General features: G+C 47.3%; 1 protein-coding gene across 2 annotated transcripts in view; it reads left to right on the top strand.

The window, feature by feature from the left end:
* Positions 1-2,673: 2,673 nt before the first annotated feature.
* Positions 2,674-21,040, top strand: part of LOC129840684 (neuropilin-2-like) — an 84,085-nt gene continuing 65,718 nt past the window's right edge. The window contains exons 1-2 of one of the 2 annotated variants that reach the window (XM_055908757.1): positions 2,674-3,474; positions 17,168-17,345. In XM_055908757.1, coding sequence (XP_055764732.1) covers positions 3,402-3,474; positions 17,168-17,345 — 251 coding nt within the window. In that variant the 5' untranslated portion in view covers positions 2,674-3,401. The remainder of the gene's footprint in view (positions 3,475-17,167; positions 17,346-21,040) is intronic. The other variant, XM_055908755.1, reaches the window with a different exon arrangement.

Here is a 21,040-nt window from a genome sequence, read left to right as displayed (position 1 = left end):
TTAGACTGGTGGAAATCTGTCTTTTGGTCTGATGAGTCCAAATTTTAGATTTTTGGTTCCAACTGCCGTGTCGTTGTGAGACGCAGAGTAGGTGCACGGATGATCTATTATCTATTATCTATCTATGTGTGGTTCCCACCGTGAAGCATGGAGGAGGTGTGATGTTGTGGAGGTGCTTTGCTGGTGACACTGTCAGTGATTTATTGAGAATTCAAGGCACACTTAACACGCATGGCTACCACAGCATTCTGCAGCGATATGCCATCCAATCTGGTTTGTGCTTAGTGGGACTATCATTGATTTTTCAACAGGACAATGCCACACCTCCAGGCTGTGTAAGGACTATTTGACCAAGAAGGAGAGTGATGGAGTGCTGCATCAGTTGGCCTGGCCTCTACAATCACCCGACCTCAAGCCAATTGAGATGGATTGGGATGAGTTGGACCGCAGAGTGAAAGAAAAGCAGCCAACAAGTGCTCAGCATACGTGTGCACTCCTTCAAGACTGTTGGAAAAGCATTCTTGGTGAAGCTGGTTGAGAGAATACTAAGTGTGTGCAAAGCTGTCATCAAGGCAAAGGGTGGTTACTTTGAATAATCTAAAATATCAAGTATGTTTTAATTTGTTTGACACTTTTTTGGTTACTAAATGATTCCCTATGTGTTATTTCATAGTATTGATGTCTTCACTATTATTCTACAATATAGAAAATAGTACAAATAATTTAAAAAAAAACTTGAATGAGTAGGTGTGTCCAAACTTTGGACGAGTACTGTGTATATATAAATTATATTTATAATTCCTGAGTCATTTTATATCTCCTGGATTTAGGACAGACACTTTCAAAACCTTGTTTCTGATTATACATTTTTTGAGTGTCATTTTTGCCATTGATGAATGTGTTATTCAATGCGTTTCTGGGCTTTAGTGTAAAGGCCAACAATCTATATTTTATCAATATTTTTTTACATATATTTTTTGTGACACCTAAAGGGGTTCTAAAATTCCAAATCAAATATCTAAATGATCCATAGTATGACCATCTTAAAACAGTTTAGCACCCCCTCCCTCCCCCAACATCTTCGACTCGAAAGAATTAACAAAGTGTCATCAAAGATAATAAACAGTATTCTCTCATGTAATATAGCTAATATTAGCCTGGTAACAGATGTGGTCGTTGGTCAAGACAGCACAGAGCGATCTGGGACCAGGTTAATGTGACGTCCCTTTTCAATTAGCTCTGGTCCAGGGCGTTGGTGTAGCTTGCTAATGTTGAGCCTACCTGTCCCTTGCCTTGGACCAGAGCTACCCTCTCATGTACTGTAAGCAATGGGAATCTGCCTGGGCTGGACCATAGAGGCATTTCGCAGGCAGCAGAGTATTTTGGGCCAGGCAGTGTGTTATTAAAGCCAGTGTGGCTGTATTTAGGCAGCCTGATTGTAGGGCTGTTTTGTGCCGGGCTGGGTGGGTTCCCTCCACGAGGCAGCAAGAACATATGACTTTGAATGTGTCCCAAATGGCACCATATTCCCAATGTAGTGCACTACTTTTGACCAGGGTCCTATTACATAGGGAATAGGGTACCATTTGGGATGCAACTCTAAGCCTCAAACCACTATTTGATGTGTGCTGTGGTAATGGGGTGAGAGAGCCGCTGTATAGAGGAGCGCACACACGCTCACACTCATTCGCATACACACACACACACAAACACGCACGCACACACTGTATGTGTCACGATCGTCATAATAAGCGGACCAAGGCGCAGCGGGATATGAAGACATCTTCTTTTATTGAATATGACGAAACGAACACTTTTACAAAACAAAACAACCGTGAAGCTACAAACGTAAGTGCATACACAAGCTACAAACGTTCAACATAGACTACTACCCACCAAAAGCCTACTGCCTATGGCTGCCTTAAATATGGCTCCCAATCAGAGACAATGAATGACAGCTGTCTCTGATTGAGAACCAATCTAGGCAGCCATAGACATAACTAGACAACTCTACTCTACTCTTCCCCATACACATACAACACCCCTAGACACTACAAAACACATACAATTCCCCATGTCACACCCTGACCTAACTCAAAAACATAAAGAAAACAAAGAACACTAAGGCCAGGGCGTGACAGTATGCCACCGTATGATATATTGTTGACTAAAAATATATATAATTGACCTAGGCAAGTCTGTTAAAAGAACAAATTATTATTTACAATTGTACTCCGCCCTATGGGTCTCACAATCACAGCCAGATGTGATACAGCCTGGATTCGAACCAGGCACTGTAGTCCAAATGTTCTCTCAACCTAGAAAGATGAAGCCGTTCCCATGTCGCCCACTAAGATGCAGTGTCTTAGACCACTGCGCCACTCGGGAGCCCTAATGCATGCACTACTCTCCTTCCTCTATCCCCCCACTTATTCCCCTTTTTGTCTTTGGTTTCTTTGGTTCTTCTCTATTGAAAATAGCCTGTGGACATGCTCCCGAGCCTGAGTTTATAGTGTGTGCGTTATCTGTGGAACCCTTATCTATTGGCATCATGTGAAGTGTGTGTGTGTGTGCCCGCGCGCTTGTGTGTTTTACGAGTGTGCGCGTACCCCTCTATGATCAACGACCAACCGGAGGCGGAGCCGAGGCGCTGACTGTAATGAGATAGCTGCTCTGTTCAAAAGTGCTATTACACACACTCTCACTCACTCACATGCCGCTGGAGCGCATAGACACTCCGCTACAGACAAAAACACTAGATGAGTGGTGCCAGAGATGGAATGAATTCTCCTTCGGAAGATAATGTATTTATGTTTGTCACAGTTCTCATGATTTGCGCTCCATTCCTGCCCGAAATACGAAGACGTCTTGTCGGTTGATAGTTCAGGCAGCTGTGTCTCAGTGGTCGTAAATGCAGGACTAAATGACCGCAGTCCTGAATCGCTGTGAGCAGAGAGAGAAGGGGAGAATCGTCTTTTGAGGTAGACTAAGATCCGCTTATCAGAGCCTGTAGGAAATAGCCCGGAGGTTCCATATCAGTGGACATGCTCTGTATGGAACTGGGGAATCAAGAGGAATTTATTTCATCCACTTTGCTCGACGAGGCTCAATAACTCAGTCATGACGAGAAGATGAAAGTTATAAAGTGTGTCTTTCAAGTAGCCTATAGGCCTACTTCGGAGGGAAAGCTGTTCACCGCTGTCTTCAGCCTATTTTTATTAAATTAAGTGCACTTGGAACAAACATTATTCGTTGCTTGTTTGAGTAAAATAGGCTACGTGGAGTAATAACATTTGTCCCTACATTTTCAGACAAAAAAGGGTGTGGATTTTCTTGATGGACAACTAATTTGATCCTGGGAGGTAACATTTAAAAACAACAAGACATCGAACATTGCCAAAATGGATATGCTATCATCGCTGATTGGATTTTTACTTGCAATTTGTCTAACACTGGGAGTCTGTGGAGACCAAGGTAAGTTTACGGTCAGTTCTCAGGAACGCATGGGCTGTCAAGAAACGTGTCTGAATGTACCCGATGCTACCGTTTATGGGTGATTTCATTTCCGAATATGCTTAAAATTATGAAAAAAAAACATGAAGGCTAATAGTAAAAAAAAAAAATTAGGCCTGCGTCTTGGAGACTGAGAGGTAGCTTGTTTTTCTCTGCGTTGGAAAAACTCGTTTGGTTTTAAAGCGCGATCTCCATCTGTTTCAAATCAGGAATTTCAACACATACGCCGTGTATGGCATCAGATATACATTGTCTGATAACCAGTAGATAGATAGAGATACATTGTCTGATAACCAGTAGGCTATCATGTGTAGTGTAGGCGCACTCATCATTCCCACAAAATGTTCTCTCAACCTTGAAAGATGAAGCCGTTCACATTCGTTATCCTAGTTTGTCCAGAACAGTATTGCTATTCTACCCTTTTCGTATGCCAAGAGTAATTTGACAATATATTTCACCCATGAAAAATGACTGGGTGATAAATAATTTGATACTCAAAAAGCTATTCTGTTATGTCTAAAAAATTGGAGGTAATTACCATTTAATAGAAGTTGCCATAGCATGTTACATGTTAAAAAGTTCCACTGCCGTTCATGTTAGTCAGGTTTTGTAGTTTTATGATCACAGGAAAAGAATTGGAATAACCCTACATACATTAGCCTATAATAGCCCAATGACTGCTTTGTAGGGTGACAATTCCATAATAATTAGGAAAAAAACGGACATACTTTATTTTCGCTGTTGTGTTTCTTGGTTGAGTTCATGAATGAATGATAGTCTAAACGCGTCTGTAGACACAACATAATCCATTGCCTATCCAAAATAATGCGCCTCGAAGTGGTATTTTACTATTAGTGGATAATGACAAGAATATTAGTTAGACTAACCATCATTAACATCAACAAGGTCTAACCATCATTAACATCAACAACATCAACAACTCGCTCATTATCTCAAGAGCCTCGTTTTGCAATCATGGTGATGGTTTGTGCCTCAATCGCGCGTTTGCCCCGGTAGCTCGAGGCGGCGCCACACAATCGGTTCTCCACTCGCGCTGCAACATTAAAACCAGACTACACATTTAGACAAAAAGGCCACCTTCCATTCCATTCGGGGAATCGTGATGATTTTTAAGTTAGCTGGCTTGCTTCTTAAGTCTCAGTAGTTGTGTCTATAATTAATGCACAAGAGTTGTTTCTGTGGTTGTAGTTTTGGAATCTTGTGCAAGTCCCGACTCCTGATATAGAGCTCTCCTGAGCTTTAAAACACGGTCTGGTTTCTCACTCCCGTTCTGCTCTGTGCCTTACTCAGTGTCTCCCCCCTGGCTGGTTTACAGTGCTAGTCATATGGTTGTTCCTTAGAATGTGCTCCAAAGTGTGTGTGATTCATGTTTGTATGCATTCAAGTGTGCATGTGTGTGATTGGGTTGGTACCTGCCTTAGAGAGATTCAATATGGCCTGTTTGCAGTGCTGGCTGCCTGTGTGCCCATTGATCAAAGACAGACGTGGGCGCTTGGCAGCTCTCCCCCAACTCGCTCAGATACCTCAGCCTGCCAAAGCACTCACTGTTCCAGCCTTCTCCTCTCCTCCTCGAAACAGCACGGCTTGTAACATACACACAGCAGCATGAGAGAGAGAGGAGATGTGGGAGAGGCAGGAGGTTGGTAGGGAGAGAGAGAGAGAGAGAGAGGAGATGTGGGAGAGGCAGGAGGTTGTGAGAGAGAGAGGAGATGTGGGAGAGGCAGGAGGTTGTGAGAGAGAGAGAGGAGATGTGGGAGAGGCAGGAGGTTGTGAGAGAGAGAGAGGAGATGTGGGAGAGGCAGGAGGTTGTGAGAGAGAGAGAGGAGATGTGGGAGAGGCAGGAGGTTGTGAGAGAGAGAGAGGAGATGTGGGAGAGGCAGGAGGTTGTGAGAGAGAGAGGGGAGATGTGGGAGAGGCAGGAGGTTGTGAGAGAGAGAGAGGGGAGATGTGGGAGAGGCAGGAGGTTGTGAGAGAGAGAGAAGAGATGTGGGAGAGGCAGGAGGTTGTGAGAGAGAGAGAAGAGATGTGGGAGAGGCAGGAGGTTGTGAGAGAGAGAGGGGAGATGTGGGAGAGGCAGGAGGTTGTGAGAGAGAGAGAAGAGATGTGGGAGAGGCAGGAGGTTGTGAGAGAGAGGGAGGAGATGTGGGAGAGGCAGGAGGTTGTGAGAGAGAGAGGGGAGATGTGGGAGAGGCAGGAGGTTGTGAGAGAGAGAGAAGAGATGTGGGAGAGGCAGGAGGTTGTGAGAGAGAGAGAAGAGATGTGGGAAAGGCAGGAGGTTGTGAGAGAGAGAGAGGGGAGATGTGGGAGAGGCAGGAGGTTGTGAGAGAGAGAGAAGAGATGTGGGAGAGGCAGGAGGTTGTGAGAGAGAGAGAAGAGATGTGGGAAAGGCAGGAGGTTGTGAGAGAGAGAGAAGAGATGTGGGAGAGGCAGGAGGTTGTGAGAGAGAGAGAAGAGATGTGGGAGAGGCAGGAGGTTGTGAGAGAGAGAGAGGGGAGATGTGGGAGAGGCAGGAGGTTGTGTGAGAGAGAGAAGTGATGTGGGAGAGGCAGGAGGTTGTGAGAGAGAGAGAGAGGAGATGTGGGAGAGGCAGGAGGTTGTGAGAGAGAGAGAGGAGATGTGGGAGAGGCAGGAGGTTGTGAGAAAGAGAGAAGAGATGTGGGAAAGGCAGGAGGTTGTGAGAGAGAGAGAAGAGATGTGGGAGAGGCAGGAGGTTGTGAGAGAGAGAGAAGAGATGTGGGAAAGGCAGGAGGTTGTGAGAGAGAGAGAAGAGATGTGGGAGAGGCAGGAGGTTGTGAGAGAGAGAGAAGAGATGTGGGAAAGGCAGGAGGTTGTGAGAGAGAGAGAAGAGATGTGGGAGAGGCAGGAGGTTGTGAGAGAGAGAGAAGAGATGTGGGAAAGGCAGGAGGTTGTGAGAGAGAGAGAAGAGATGTGGGAGAGGCAGGAGGTTGTGAGAGAGAGAGAGGAGATGTGGGAGAGGCAGGAGGTTGTGAGAGAGAGAGAAGAGATGTGGGAAAGGCAGGAGGTTGTGAGAGAGAGAGAAGAGATGTGGGAGAGGCAGGAGGTTGTGAGAGAGAGAGAGGAGATGTGGGAGAGGCAGGAGGTTGTGAGAGAGAGAGAGAAGAGATGTGGGAAAGGCAGGAGGTTGTGAGAGAGAGAGAAGAGATGTGGGAGAGGCAGGAGGTTGTGAGAGAGAGAGAGGAGATGTGGGAGAGGCAGGAGGTTGTGAGAGAGAGAGAGAAGAGATGTGGGAAAGGCAGGAGGTTGTGAGAGAGAGAGAAGAGATGTGGGAGAGGCAGGAGGTTGTGAGAGAGAGGAGATGTGGGAGAGGCAGGAGGTTGTGAGAGAGAGAGGGGAGATGTGGGAGAGGCAGGAGGTTGTGAGAGAGAGAGAAGAGATGTGGGAAAGGCAGGAGGTTGTGAGAGAGAGAGAAGAGATGTGGGAGAGGCAGGAGGTTGTGAGAGAGAGAGAGAAGAGATGTGGGAGAGGCAGGAGGTTGTGAGAGAGAGAGAAGAGATGTGGGAGAGGCAGGAGGTTGTGAGAGAGAGAGAAGAGATGTGGGAGAGGCAGGAGGTTGTGAGAGAGAGAGAAGAGATGTGGGAGAGGCAGGAGGTTGTGAGAGAGAGAGAAGAGATGTGGGAGAGGCAGGAGGTTGTGAGAGAGAGAGAAGAGATGTGGGAGAGGCAGGAGGTTGTGAGAGAGAGAGGGGAGATGTGGGAGAGGCAGGAGGTTGTGAGAGAGAGAGAAGAGATGTGGGAGAGGCAGGAGGTTGTGAGAGAGAGAGAAGAGATGTGGGAGAGGCAGGAGGTTGTGAGAGAGAGAGAAGAGATGTGGGAGAGGCAGGAGGTTGTGAGAGAGAGAGAAGAGATGTGGGAGAGGCAGGAGGTTGTGAGAGAGAGAGAAGAGATGTGGGAGAGGCAGGAGGTTGTGAGAGAGAGAGAAGAGATGTGGGAGAGGCAGGAGGTTGTGAGAGAGAGAGAAGAGATGTGGGAGAGGCAGGAGGTTGTGAGAGAGAGAGAAGAGATGTGGGAAAGGCAGGAGGTTGTGAGAGAGAGAGAAGAGATGTGGGAGAGGCAGGAGGTTGTGAGAGAGAGAGGGGAGATGTGGGAGAGGCAGGAGGTTGTGAGAGAGAGAGAAGAGATGTGGGAGAGGCAGGAGGTTGTGAGAGAGAGAGAAGAGATGTGGGAGAGGCAGGAGGTTGTGAGAGAGAGAGGGGAGATGTGGGAGAGGCAGGAGGTTGTGAGAGAGAGAGAGGAGATGTGGGAGAGGCAGGAGGTTGTGAGAGAGAGAGAAGAGATGTGGGAGAGGCAGGAGGTTGTGAGAGAGAGAGAAGAGATGTGGGAGAGGCAGGAGGTTGTGAGAGAGAGAGAAGAGATGTGGGAGAGGCAGGAGGTTGTGAGAGAGAGAGAAGAGATGTGGGAAAGGCAGGAGGTTGTGAGAGAGAGAGAAGAGATGTGGGAGAGGCAGGAGGTTGTGAGAGAGAGAGGGGAGATGTGGGAGAGGCAGGAGGTTGTGAGAGAGAGAGAAGAGATGTGGGAGAGGCAGGAGGTTGTGAGAGAGAGAGAAGAGATGTGGGAGAGGCAGGAGGTTGTGAGAGAGAGAGAAGAGATGTGGGAGAGGCAGGAGGTTGTGAGAGAGAGAGAAGAGATGTGGGAGAGGCAGGAGGTTGTGAGAGAGCGAGAAGAGATGTGGGAGAGGCAGGAGGTTGTGAGAGAGAGAGAAGAGATGTGGGAGAGGCAGGAGGTTGTGAGAGAGAGAGAAGAGATGTGGGAGAGGCAGGAGGTTGTGAGAGAGAGAGAAGAGATGTGGGAGAGGCAGGAGGTTGTGAGAGAGAGAGAAGAGATGTGGGAGAGGCAGGAGGTTGTGAGAGAGAGAGAAGAGATGTGGGAGAGGCAGGAGGTTGTGAGAGAGAGAGAAGAGATGTGGGAGAGGCAGGAGGTTGTGAGAGAGAGAGAAGAGATGTGGGAGAGGCAGGAGGTTGTGAGAGAGAGAGAAGAGATGTGGGAGAGGCAGGAGGTTGTGAGAGAGAGTGACAGAGATGTGGGAGAGGCAGGAGGTTGTGAGAGAGAGAGAAGAGATGTGGGAGAGGCAGGAGGTTGTGAGAGAGAGAGAAGAGATGTGGGAGAGGCAGGAGGTTGTGAGAGAGAGAGAAGAGATGTGGGAGAGGCAGGAGGTTGTGAGAGAGAGAGAAGAGATGTGGGAGAGGCAGGAGGTTGTGAGAGAGAGAGAAGAGATGTGGGAGAGGCAGGAGGTTGTGAGAGAGAGAGAAGAGATGTGGGAGAGGCAGGAGGTTGTGAGAGAGAGAGAAGAGATGTGGGAGAGGCAGGAGGTTGTGAGAGAGAGAGAAGAGATGTGGGAGAGGCAGGAGGTTGTGAGAGAGAGAGAAGAGATGTGGGAGAGGCAGGAGGTTGTGAGAGAGAGTGACAGAGATGTGGGAGAGGCAGGAGGTTGTGAGAGAGAGAGAAGAGATGTGGGAGAGGCAGGAGGTTGTGAGAGAGAGAGAAGAGATGTGGGAGAGGCAGGAGGTTGTGAGAGAGAGAGAAGAGATGTGGGAGAGGCAGGAGGTTGTGAGAGAGAGAGAAGAGATGTGGGAGAGGCAGGAGGTTGTGAGAGAGAGAGAAGAGATGTGGGAGAGGCAGGAGGTTGTGAGAGAGAGAGGGGAGATGTGGGAGAGGCAGGAGGTTGTGAGAGAGAGAGAAGAGATGTGGGAGAGGCAGGAGGTTGTGAGAGAGAGAGAAGAGATGTGGGAGAGGCAGGAGGTTGTGAGAGAGAGAGGGGAGATGTGGGAGAGGCAGGAGGTTGTGAGAGAGAGAGAAGAGATGTGGGAGAGGCAGGAGGTTGTGAGAGAGAGAGAAGAGATGTGGGAGAGGCAGGAGGTTGTGAGAGAGAGAGAAGAGATGTGGGAGAGGCAGGAGGTTGTGAGAGAGAGAGAAGAGATGTGGGAGAGGCAGGAGGTTGTGAGAGAGAGAGAGGGGAGATGTGGGAGAGGCAGGAGGTTGTGAGAGAGAGAGAAGAGATGTGGGAGAGGCAGGAGGTTGTGAGAGAGAGAGAAGAGATGTGGGAGAGGCAGGAGGTTGTGAGAGAGAGAGAAGAGATGTGGGAGAGGCAGGAGGTTGTGAGAGAGAGAGAAGAGATGTGGGAGAGGCAGGAGGTTGTGAGAGAGAGAGAAGAGATGTGGGAGAGGCAGGAGGTTGTGAGAGAGAGAGAAGAGATGTGGGAGAGGCAGGAGGTTGTGAGAGAGAGAGAAGAGATGTGGGAGAGGCAGGAGGTTGTGAGAGAGAGAGAGGAGATGTGGGAGAGGCAGGAGGTTGTGAGAGAGAGAGAGGAGATGTGGGAGAGGCAGGAGGTTGTGAGAGAGAGAGAAGAGATGTGGGAGAGGCAGGAGGTTGTGAGAGAGAGAGAAGAGATGTGGGAGAGGCAGGAGGTTGTGAGAGAGAGAGAAGAGATGTGGGAGAGGCAGGAGGTTGTGAGAGAGAGAGAGGAGATGTGGGAGAGGCAGGAGGTTGTGAGAGAGAGAGAAGAGATGTGGGAGAGGCAGGAGGTTGTGAGAGAGAGAGAAGAGATGTGGGAGAGGCAGGAGGTTGTGAGAGAGAGAGAAGAGATGTGGGAGAGGCAGGAGGTTGTGAGAGAGAGAGAAGAGATGTGGGAGAGGCAGGAGGTTGTGAGAGAGAGAGAGGAGATGTGGGAGAGGCAGGAGGTTGTGAGAGAGAGAGAAGAGATGTGGGAGAGGCAGGAGGTTGTGAGAGAGAGAGAAGAGATGTGGGAGAGGCAGGAGGTTGTGAGAGAGAGAGAAGAGATGTGGGAGAGGCAGGAGGTTGTGAGAGAGAGAGAAGAGATGTGGGAGAGGCAGGAGGTTGTGAGAGAGAGAGAAGAGATGTGGGAGAGGCAGGAGGTTGTGAGAGAGAGAGAGAGACAGAGATGTTGTGCAGAACAAGAGCCTGTTTTGTCCGGACAAACGCCAGAGAGAGCGACGGGAGGGGGTTGAGTATCAAACGGCAGATAACAGCAGGGTCACCGAGTTATAAGGGCAGAGGGCAGGAAGAGGAACTGGTGATATTGGGCGTGCGAAAATGAACACCACACCGGGGGTCAGAGAGCAGAAGGGGGACCATGTATCAAACAGTGGAGAGACTCTATTTTTAAGTCTGTGTCTTTGTCCCTAATAGCACCCTATTCTGTATTTAGTGCACTACGTTTGACCAGAGCCCATAGGGCTAAAGGAGGGAATAAGCTCTGGTCAGAAGTAATGCACTACAATACGGAATAGGGTGACATTTGGGATGCACCTAATGTAACCACAACAGTGTCACTCATGATTGTGTTAGTATAATGAAGTCATTCCTAATAATGAACTAGTAATTAACTCACGGATGTGAACAAACAGGACCAGAGTGTGTCTTCACTGTCTCTTTATGTTTCCCTTCCTGTCTGTTATGATGCAGACGAATGAAAAGCTATATTTTCCTCCTTTCTCTCTGCTTGCATCTTTCTCTTGTCTCCCCCGCCTCACTCTCTCCCTCTCATTGCCCCCTGTCGCCCACCCCCCCACTCCTTCACACTCTCTCTCCCCCAGCCTCTTTTTTAATCTCCCCCAGACTCCTATAACACATCAGCAGCGGAGAAACAAGGTCAGGACTGTAGTTATTAGCATTCAAGAGCTGAAAAACAAAGGGTGCTGTGGTTCAATACCTTGTCCAGGAGAGAAGGGCTGGGGGGGGGGGGGGGGGGGGGGCAAAGGGGGCACGCCAACCCCCTGGAACGAAGCGACTAGGGTGAAATTAAAAACAAGGCCTCCATAAATAATACACCTATCGGCTAGCTGGTGGCCCCTCGGTCTGCTGCTTAGTGTCTGTGCACGCACTCACACACAGGTCATTTATCCGGACAGCAGTATTTTAGCAAGCCAACACCCAGCGAAACACAACCATCTGCCTGTGGTCAATTGATCCATTGATTAATTGATTGCTATACCCACCTCAATGCATTTAGTTGATTAGCCAAAACCACGTAGCCTCTTATGAAGATACATGTATGGGTGTTCTAACTCAGGAGAGAGAGAGGAAGCTTTAGTCTAGCTTGCTATTGGTGAATTAGGGAAAGGGAAAGGGGGATACCTAGTCAGTTGTACAACAGAAAGGGGGATACCTAGTCAGATGTACAACTGAATGCATTCAACTGAAATGTGTCTTCCGCATTTAACCCAACCCCTCTGAATCAGTGGGTACCAAATCTGTGTTGTTCATATTGGAACTGCCGTCTGATACGTGTACACTTGAGTGGCTATGTTATAACGACGATTTCTGCTGCATATTCATTTAGGATTGTTACATTTTTTTTCTTAATCCTTAATATAATAGCGATATACATTATAATATGTCATTTAGCAGATGCCTTTATCCAGAGCGACTTAGTGTGTGCATACAATTTTGTATGGGTGGCCCCAACGGGAAGGAGGTCCATGATACCAACGTTGGAAGTGCGATGCTCTACCAACTGAGCCATACAGGACACTTGAATATGATCTAAAGGTAGGTAGTGCCTTATGGTAGGTGTCTAATGATTAAAGTAAAGAGCTTTGAAAGTCAAAAATCCCTCCCTCCCTCCCTCCCTCCTTCCCTCCCTCCCTCCCTCCCTCCCTCCCTCCCTCCCTCCGTCCAGTCTTGTGTGGAGTGGTTCGATTAAGAACAGTCGCGGAGACAGCCCCTGTGTAGGGATGAATGGATGAACGAATAGTGCCTCTCCTCCTCCTCTCTCTGTCCCCCGGATTCCCTCTCTCGAAGCGATATCACTTTTTAATTAAGGTCGGGGAGAGAGAAAGAGAGAGAGAAAGGGGGGGAAGAGAGAAAGAGAGAAAAAGAGCGAATGATGGCAAGATTTATAAAGGCCTCTTCCACACATTTGCAGCTTATCACAAAGTGTGACGCCTCAGTACGCGGGTAATACCGCTAATAGAAATTGGTGCATACACACACACACACACACACACACACACACACACAGATATGCAGTCATATGCAGATACTGTATACATAGACGGAGACTTGTCCAGTAGATTTGAAGACGTTGACGCACACATTTTGCTTGCAGCCAAGTTCACGCACACACACACTCACACAGATGCACATACACGCCCTCACCTCTTATTGCAACATATATGTTATATACTACATGTCAACAGTGTTCATGTATGTATGGAGAACAGACGGAGTCCTGAGCCATCACAGACACAATAATTCATGAGGCTCCCTCTCTACCTCATCCTCCCTCCTTATCACACAAACACACATGTACCTATAAGACATAGTGCCCAGAGAAACAGACCGTATATTCATAAAAACACAAACATACACATTCTCCACCCTAACAGAGGACTGAAACAAAGACATACCCAGTCCATCACATACACACACACCCCCACCCACACACACACACCTCTCCCCTGCATGTACTGCTCATCCAGGGTCAGTCCCCACGGGGATGGTCATGTCTTAATGAGCCTCGTCAGGCTTTCTCTCTCTCCCTCCTCACACTGTCTTTCTTCCTCCCCTTCAATCACCTCCTTCCCTTCTCTGTCTTCATCCTTATCCGTCTCACAACCTTCCTCTGCCGCTCTCCATTCCTTCTACCCCTCTCTCAATACCTCTTATCTCCCCCTTTTTTGTCCCTCTCCCTCCATATCTCTCCCTCTTCTCCCTCACCCCCCCCCCCCCTCATCATCCTCATCCCCTTCATCTATCCCTCTTTACCTGCCTTTCTCCCTGCTGGCGTCTCTCTCTCCACCCCCTCCGTCCCCGTCGCCCTCCTCCTTAGCGGCACATGAATGGTCTGCTCAGCTCAGGGAGCAGAAAAGTGCAGAGGCTGCAGGATTCTCCCAAATGGCTTAATCTTCCCCTGGCGGTACTACTGACAGCCCCGCACACCATTTGGAGAATACAATAGGAGACATGGGTTGCGTCCTAAATGGCACCCTATTCCCTATATCCCCCATACTCAACTGGCAGACTGCGGACCGGAACCAGAACGGGGTCAATACGGACTTCGGGTCCAGGGAAAAATACAAAATCAATAAATATATATACACACAGTATCAGTCAAAAGTTTGAACACACCTACTCATTCAAGAGTTTTTCTTTATTTTTACTATTTTCTACATTGTCAAAAATAATAGTGAAGACATCAAAACTTTGAATTGACACATATGGAATCATGTCGTAACCAAAAAAGTGTTAAACAAATCAAAATATATTTTATATTTGAGATTCTTCAAATCAGCCACCCTTTGCCTTGATGACAGGTTTGCACACACTTGGCATTCTCTCAACCAGCTTCACCTGGAATGCTTTTCCAACAGTCTTGAAGGAGTTCCCACATATGCTGAGCACTTGCTGGCTCCTTTTCCTTCACTCTGCGTTCCAACTCATTCCAAACCATCTCACTTGGGTTGAGGTGGGTGATTGTGGAGGCCAGGTCATCTGATGCAGCACTCCTTCACTCTCCTGCTTGGTCAAATAGCCCTTACACAGCCTGGAGGTGTGTTGGGTCATTGTCCCGTTGAAAAACAAATTATAGTCCTACTAAGCGCAAACCAAACTGGATGGCATATCACTGTAGAATGCTGTTGTAGCCACGCTTTTTAAGTGTGCCTTGAATTCACAATAAATCACAGACAGTGTCACCAGCAAAGCACCCCTACAACAGCACACCTCCTCCATGCTTCGCGGAACCACACATGCAGAGATCATCCGTTCACATACTTTGCGTCTCACAAAGACACGGCGGTTGGTACCAAAAATATCCAATTTGGACTCATCAGACCAAAGGACAGATTTCCACCATTCTAATGTCCATTGCTCGAAGCAAGTCTCGTCTTATTATTATTGTCCTATAGTAGTGGTTTCTTTGCAGCAATTTGACCATGAAGGCTTGATTCACGCAGTCTCCTCTGAACTGCTGATGTTGAGATGTGTCTGTTACTTGAACTCTGTGAAGCATTTATTTGGGGCCAATCTGAGGTGCAGGTAGCTCTAAAGAACTTATCCGCTGCAGCAAAGGTAACTCTGGGTCTTCCTTTCCTGTGGTGGTCCTCACGAGAGCCAGTTTCATCATAGGCGCTTGATGGTTTTTGCGACTGCACTTGAAGAAACTTTCAAAGTTCTGGAAATGTTCCGCATTGACTGACCTTCATGTCCTAAAGTAATGATGGACTGTCATTTCTCTTTGCTTATTTGAGCAGTTCTTGCCATAGTATGGACTTGGTCTTTTACCAAATAGGGCAGTCTTCTGTATACCACCCCTACCTTGTCACAACACAACTGATTGGCTGAAACACGTTAAGCAGGAAAGAAATGACTACCTCATGAAGCTGATTGAGAGAATGCCAAGAATGTGCAAAGCTGCCTTTAAGGCAAAGGGTGGCTACTTAGAAGAATCTCAAATATAAAATATATTTTGATTTGTTTAACACTTTTTTGGTTACTACATGATTCCAAATGTGTAATTTCATAATTCTGATGTCTTCACTATTAGTCTACAATGTAGAAAGGTTGTGATTTGACCCCTGGTATCATATAAAAACACATAAGACGTGGAAGAATGTGTGGAATTGCAGGAAATTAGCTGTAAAACATTTTTTTTAAACTCTGTCCCATGCAAAATGTGTATACTTGTAGTAAATGAACCTAAAAACTGAAACAGTTTCTCTGCCAACAAGAGGTGCGTGGACACTTTTGGGTCACATGGGTTGCGAGGTTAGGGGTTGTTATTATGCTGATAAATTACATTATCCATCCGGACCTTTGTCACCAAGGAAATTTGTGTGACCAGACCTTCTCAAATAGTACTTGAGTACCCCTGCCCTCTGTAGTGTACTACTTTTGATCAGAACCCTATGGGCTCTGGTCAAAAGTAGTGCACCAAATCGGGATAAGAGTGCCATTTAAGATGCAGACATGGAGGTGGGGAGAGAAGAACACGCCATATGCAGACTTTACAGTCCTGCCTGTCTGAGTCCTCCAGGGGAAATAGAGAGACTCTTTTCTTTTGGTTATCTTTCTATTTAGCTTTGGCTGCATTATTGAGTGATAGGCTGGACGTGCGTGTGTGTGTGTGTGTGTGTGTGTGTGTGTGTGTGTGTGTGTGTGTGTGTGTGTGTGTGTGTGTGTGTGTGTGTGTGTGTCTGTCTGTGTCTGTGTGTGTGTGTGTGTGTGTTTGTGTGAGTTTCTATCCAAGTAAGGACGGTAGGGTTTCGTTATTATATCAAATGTCACCAAATCCTAAGTGTGCCTCTTATAAAACACAATAGTCTTGAAGACGTCAACACTTGAATAGTCTATTATATTTCAACCCTCCAATCTTTTCCCCGCTTCCTTTGATGAGGTGCTCACATAACTGGGAATGGGTGAAGTAGATGAAACAGAGCATTGAGTCATCGCCATTTCCATTGATATATCCTCATATTCATTGGGCTTCCGAGTGGCGCAGCAGTCTAATGCACTGCATCTCAGTGCTTGAGGCGTCACTACAGACACCCTGGTTCGAATCCAGGCTAGATCACAACCGGCCGTGATTGGGAGTCCCACAGGTCGGTGCACAATAGGCCCAGGATCGTCCGGGTTAGGCCGGCATTGTAAATAAGAACTTGTTCTTAACTGACTTGCCTAGTTAAATAAAAAATGAATAAAACATTCACACTCAGTCTTCCTTGTCAGGCTGTGTTCTGATTCTCTACCCATGTGTACACTTGTGCACTCCCCCTCATGGATTTAAAAGGAATGAACTGGTGTAGGGATAATGATGGAAACTCCCTCCAGCGAAGCTTGCACCAAATGCATGAGTAAACGAATGCACACTTCGGGAGAAGGGTAAAGAATCGGAACGCAGCCTCTGTCAGCACGGAAAGAGTTAACCACCCCTAGCATCGTTGTCATGGTGAACATTGTGGAGAGACATTTTTGTCTTCCTAATCTGGCCTTCCATTTAGAATAATAATGACCGGAGAATCATATACTGCAGTAAAATGACTGATGAGGGGCCTCACTGTATTGTCTGCCGATGTGTTAGTGTGTGTGCTTTGCGTGTTTGTGTGAGATAGGGAACGGCGAGTGAGGCGTGGGCGTACGGCTAAAATTAAGGCTTTGTTACTCCGGCTTCTCATTACAGAATCGGGGTGAACCCTTGCACCCCTAGACAGGTGGTCTGCTGTCACTTCCTGTCTGGGCCAGCCGAGCGATGCTATTGGCAGGCTATTGTTCCTGGGAGAGAGCCGATAGGATCAGGGAATGTGTTCTAATGTTTGCAGATTGCCTTGCCAGAGCAACAATTACATTTAAAGAATGCTCCCGGAGGAGAGATAAGAGCCATGGTGTGGGGTTAGTTTGTCTGCATGGGAGAGGGACGTGTGCGTAGTTGTCTATCTTGTTGCTGTAGTAGAATTAGTGTGAACACTACGTATCTCTGACACACGTGTTAATACAAATCGTACGTCACTATATCACAAATCCTATCCCTATGGAATAAGAAGACAAATTCTCGAATCAATAACTTTGTAGATGTTTTGAGTCTGTGTATCAACCATCTCTCCCTCTCTCTCTCTCTCACACTCTCTCTCCCTCTCTTTCTCTCTCTTCCCCTCTCTCAGGTGAGGGGTGTGGGGACACCCTGGATGCCAGCGACGCAGGGTACATCACGTCCCCGGGCTACCCTCTGGAGTACCCGCCCCACCAGAATTGCCAGTGGGTCATCACGGCCCCGGAGCCCTCCCAGCGCATCGTCCTCAACTTCAACCCCCACTTTGAACTGGAGAGACTGGACTGCAGGTGAGAGGGGGGAGGGGGGGGGGGGAGGGAGAGAGGGAGGTCTTTTGGGTATGCTCAGGCTAGAAAAATGGTAGAGGGATGAGGAGAAGGAGAGAGGGAGGGAGATTGACCAGGGATTGTTTTAACTTCAGATCTACCTTCAACTGGTTATACATATGTAACAGTGTCCTTAGTTAGCCACAGTTACCATTTTGGCCATGACAGTAGGTGAGAAAGGGATGGTGGATGAAAGAATAGAGAGAATGGTTGAAAGAAAGACACTGGTGATGTTGTGAAGTTTACAGGAAAACAGACTAGAGAGAGAGAGTTCAGTGCAGCTATTACGGGCTAGATGGGAACCAGCTTGGTCAGTTTCCTCTTTCAAAGAGATGTATAATATGAATCATATGCCTTTCTATTGTCTCTCTGACCTCATAGGAGTCAGTAATCCTGCTCTGGCCTGGCTTCAATCCTTGCCTCCTACTGCTCTCTTAAAGCTGCGCCATGAATACATTTCTCAGCCATTTCCTGGTTGCAAAAATTCTAATAGTTCGCCAAATTTCGGTTTACGTGACAAAACAAGCAAGTATAGTGTAGAGAATCATTCTACTATCTAAATCGTTGTGAAACATATTTTCCTTAAGCAATAGTTTCAGCTGTTTGAAGCTGGTGCTCAAAACAAAGTGAAACATGTTAAAATGAAACGTAACCACGGGAAGCATAGAAATGGCGCACATAGAACAGATAATGTAGTTGTGTTGGCTGCCGTCTTATCGGCTCTTAACCAACCATGCTATTTTGTTTGTTTTTTCCCATTGTTCATAACTTGTTTTGTAATGTTGCTGCTACCATCTCTTATTACCGAAAAGAGCTTCTGGACATCAGAACTGAGATTTCTCACCTCAGATTAGACGAAGAGTTCTTCTTCAATGAGTCGAACGGGAGGGATATACTGCTACAGACACCCGACCAGGTCCAGATCCCCGTCATTCGCTGGAAAAGGAAACTGAGATTTTGCGGGAAAAGATCAGGGTGCCTTGTGAGGATCAGGCGACGAGTGGCTAATCTGCCTTTGCCTTCCGTCCTGCTGGCTAACGTTCAATCGCTGGAAAATAAATGGGACGAACTGAAAGCACGTATATCCTACCAATGGGACATTAAAAACTGTAATATCTTATGTTTCACCAAGTCGTGGCTGAACGACGACAAAAAGAACATACAACTAGCGGGTTATACAGTCTATCGGCAGGACAGAACTGCAGCCTCTGGTAAGACACAGGGCGTGGGCCTATGCATATATGTGAACAACAGCTGGTGCACGATATCTAAGGAAGTATCAAGTTTCTGCTCGCCTGAGGTAGAGTATCGCAGGATATGCTGTAGACCACACTATCCACCTAGAGAGTTTTCATCTGTATTTTTCGTAGCTGTCTACATACCACCACAGACAGATGCTGGCACTAAAACAGAGCTCAATGAGCTGTATACCGCCATAAGCAACAGGAAAACGCTCATCCAGAGGCAGTGCTCCTAGTGTCCGGGGACTTTAATGCAGGGAAACTTAAATCAGGTTTACCTCATTTCTATCATCATGTTAAATGTGCAACCAGAGGGAAAAAAATTCTAGGCCACCTTTGCTCCACACACAGAGACACGTACAAAGCTCTGCCTCGCCCTCCATTTGGCAAATCTAACCATAATTCTATCCTCCTGATTCCTGCTTACAAGCAAAAATGAAAGCAGGAACCACCAGTGACTCGGTCTATAAAAAAGTGGTCAGATGAAGCAGATGCTAAACTATAGGACTGTTTTGCTAGCACAGACTGAAATATGTTCCGGGATTCTTCCGATGGCATTGAGGAGTACACCACATCAGTCACTGGCTTCATCAATAAGTGCATCGATGACATTGTCCCCACAGTGACTGTACGTACATACCCCAACCAGAAGCCATGGATTACAAGAAACATTCGCACTGAGCATCAGCTGTTCCGAACGACTGTGTGATCATGCTGTCCACAGCTGATGTAAGTAAGACCTTTAAACAGGTCAACATTCACAAGGCCGCAGGGCCAGATGGATTACCAGGACATGTACTCCGAGCAAGCGCTGACCAACTGGCAAGTTTCTTTACTGACATTTTCAACCTCTCCCTGAGTCTGTAATACCAACATGTTTCAAGCAGACCACCATAGTCCCTGTGCCCAAGAACACTAAGGTAACCTGCCTAAATGACTGCTGACCCGTAGCACTCACGTCTGTAGCCATGAAATGCTTTGAAAGGCTGGTCATGGCTCACATCAACACCATTATCCCAGAAACCCTAGACCCACTCCAATTTGCATACCGTACCAACAGATCCATAGATGATGCAATCTCTATTGCATTCCACACTGCCCTTTCACACCTGGACAAAAGGAACACTTATGTGAGAATGTTATTCATTGACTACAGCTCAGCATTCAACACCATAGTGCCCTCAAAGCTCATCACTAAGCTAAGGACCCTGGGACTAAACACCTCCTTCTGCAACTGGATTCTGGACTTCCTGACGGGCCGTCCCCAGGTGGTGAGGGTAGATAACAACACATCCGCCACGCTGATCCTCAACACGGGGGCCCCTCGGGGGTGCGTGCTCAGTCCCCTTCTTTACTCCCTGTTCACTCATGACTGTACAGCCAGGCATGACTCCTTCACCATCATTAAGTTTGCTGATGACACAACAGTGGTCGGCCTGATCACCAACATCTATGAGAAAGCCTATAGGGAGGAGGTCAGAGACCTGGCAGTGTGGTGCCAGGACAACAACCTCTCCCTCAACTTGATCAAGACAAAGGAGATGATTGTAGACTACAGGAAAAGGAGGACCGAGCACGCCCCCATTCTCATCGACGGGGCTGTAATGGAGCAGGTTGAGAGCTTCAATTTCCTTGGTGTTCACATCACCAACAAACTAACATGGTCCAAGCACACCTAGGCAGTCGTGAAGAGGGCACGACAAAGCCTATTCCCCCTCAGGAGACTGAAAAGATCCTCAAAAGGTTCTACAGCTGCACCATCGAGAGCATCCTGACTGGTTGCATCACTGCCTGGTATGGCAACTGCTCGCCCTCCGACCGCAAGGCACTACAGAGGGTAGTGGGTACTGCCCAGTACATCACCAGCGCCAAGCTTCCTGCCATCCAGGACCTCTATACCAGGCGGTGTCAGAGGAAGGCCCAAACATTTTCTAAAACTCCAGCCACCCAGTCATAGACTGCTCTCTCTGCTCCCTCGCGGCAAGCGGTACCGGAGCGCCAAGTCTACGTCCAAGAGGCTTCTAAACAGCTTGTACCCCCAAGCCATCAGACTCCTACACCCCCCCCCACCCTCTTCTATGCTAATGCTACTCTCTGTTATTATCTATGCATAGTCACTTTAATATCTCTACCTACATGTACATGTTACCTAAATCACCTTGACTAACCTGTGCCCCCGCACATTGACTCTGTACCGGTACCCCCCTGTATATAGCCCCGCTATTGTTATTTACTGCTGCTCTTTAATTATTTGTTATTCTCATCTCTTACTTTTTTGTGGGTATTTTCTTAACTGCATTGTTGGTTAAGGGCTTGTAAGTAAGCTTTTCACTCTAAGGTCTACACCTGTTGTATTCGGCGCAAGTGACAAATAACATTTTGATTTGATTTGATCTACCGCTTCTTAGACTTGCTTTC

The sequence above is a fragment of the Salvelinus fontinalis genome, chromosome 41 (genome assembly GCF_029448725.1).
Source record: "Salvelinus fontinalis isolate EN_2023a chromosome 41, ASM2944872v1, whole genome shotgun sequence".
Lineage (NCBI taxonomy): Eukaryota > Metazoa > Chordata > Actinopteri > Salmoniformes > Salmonidae > Salvelinus > Salvelinus fontinalis.
The sequence above is the reverse complement of the archived record's forward strand: the minus strand, read 5'-3'. Positions and strand labels throughout refer to the sequence as shown.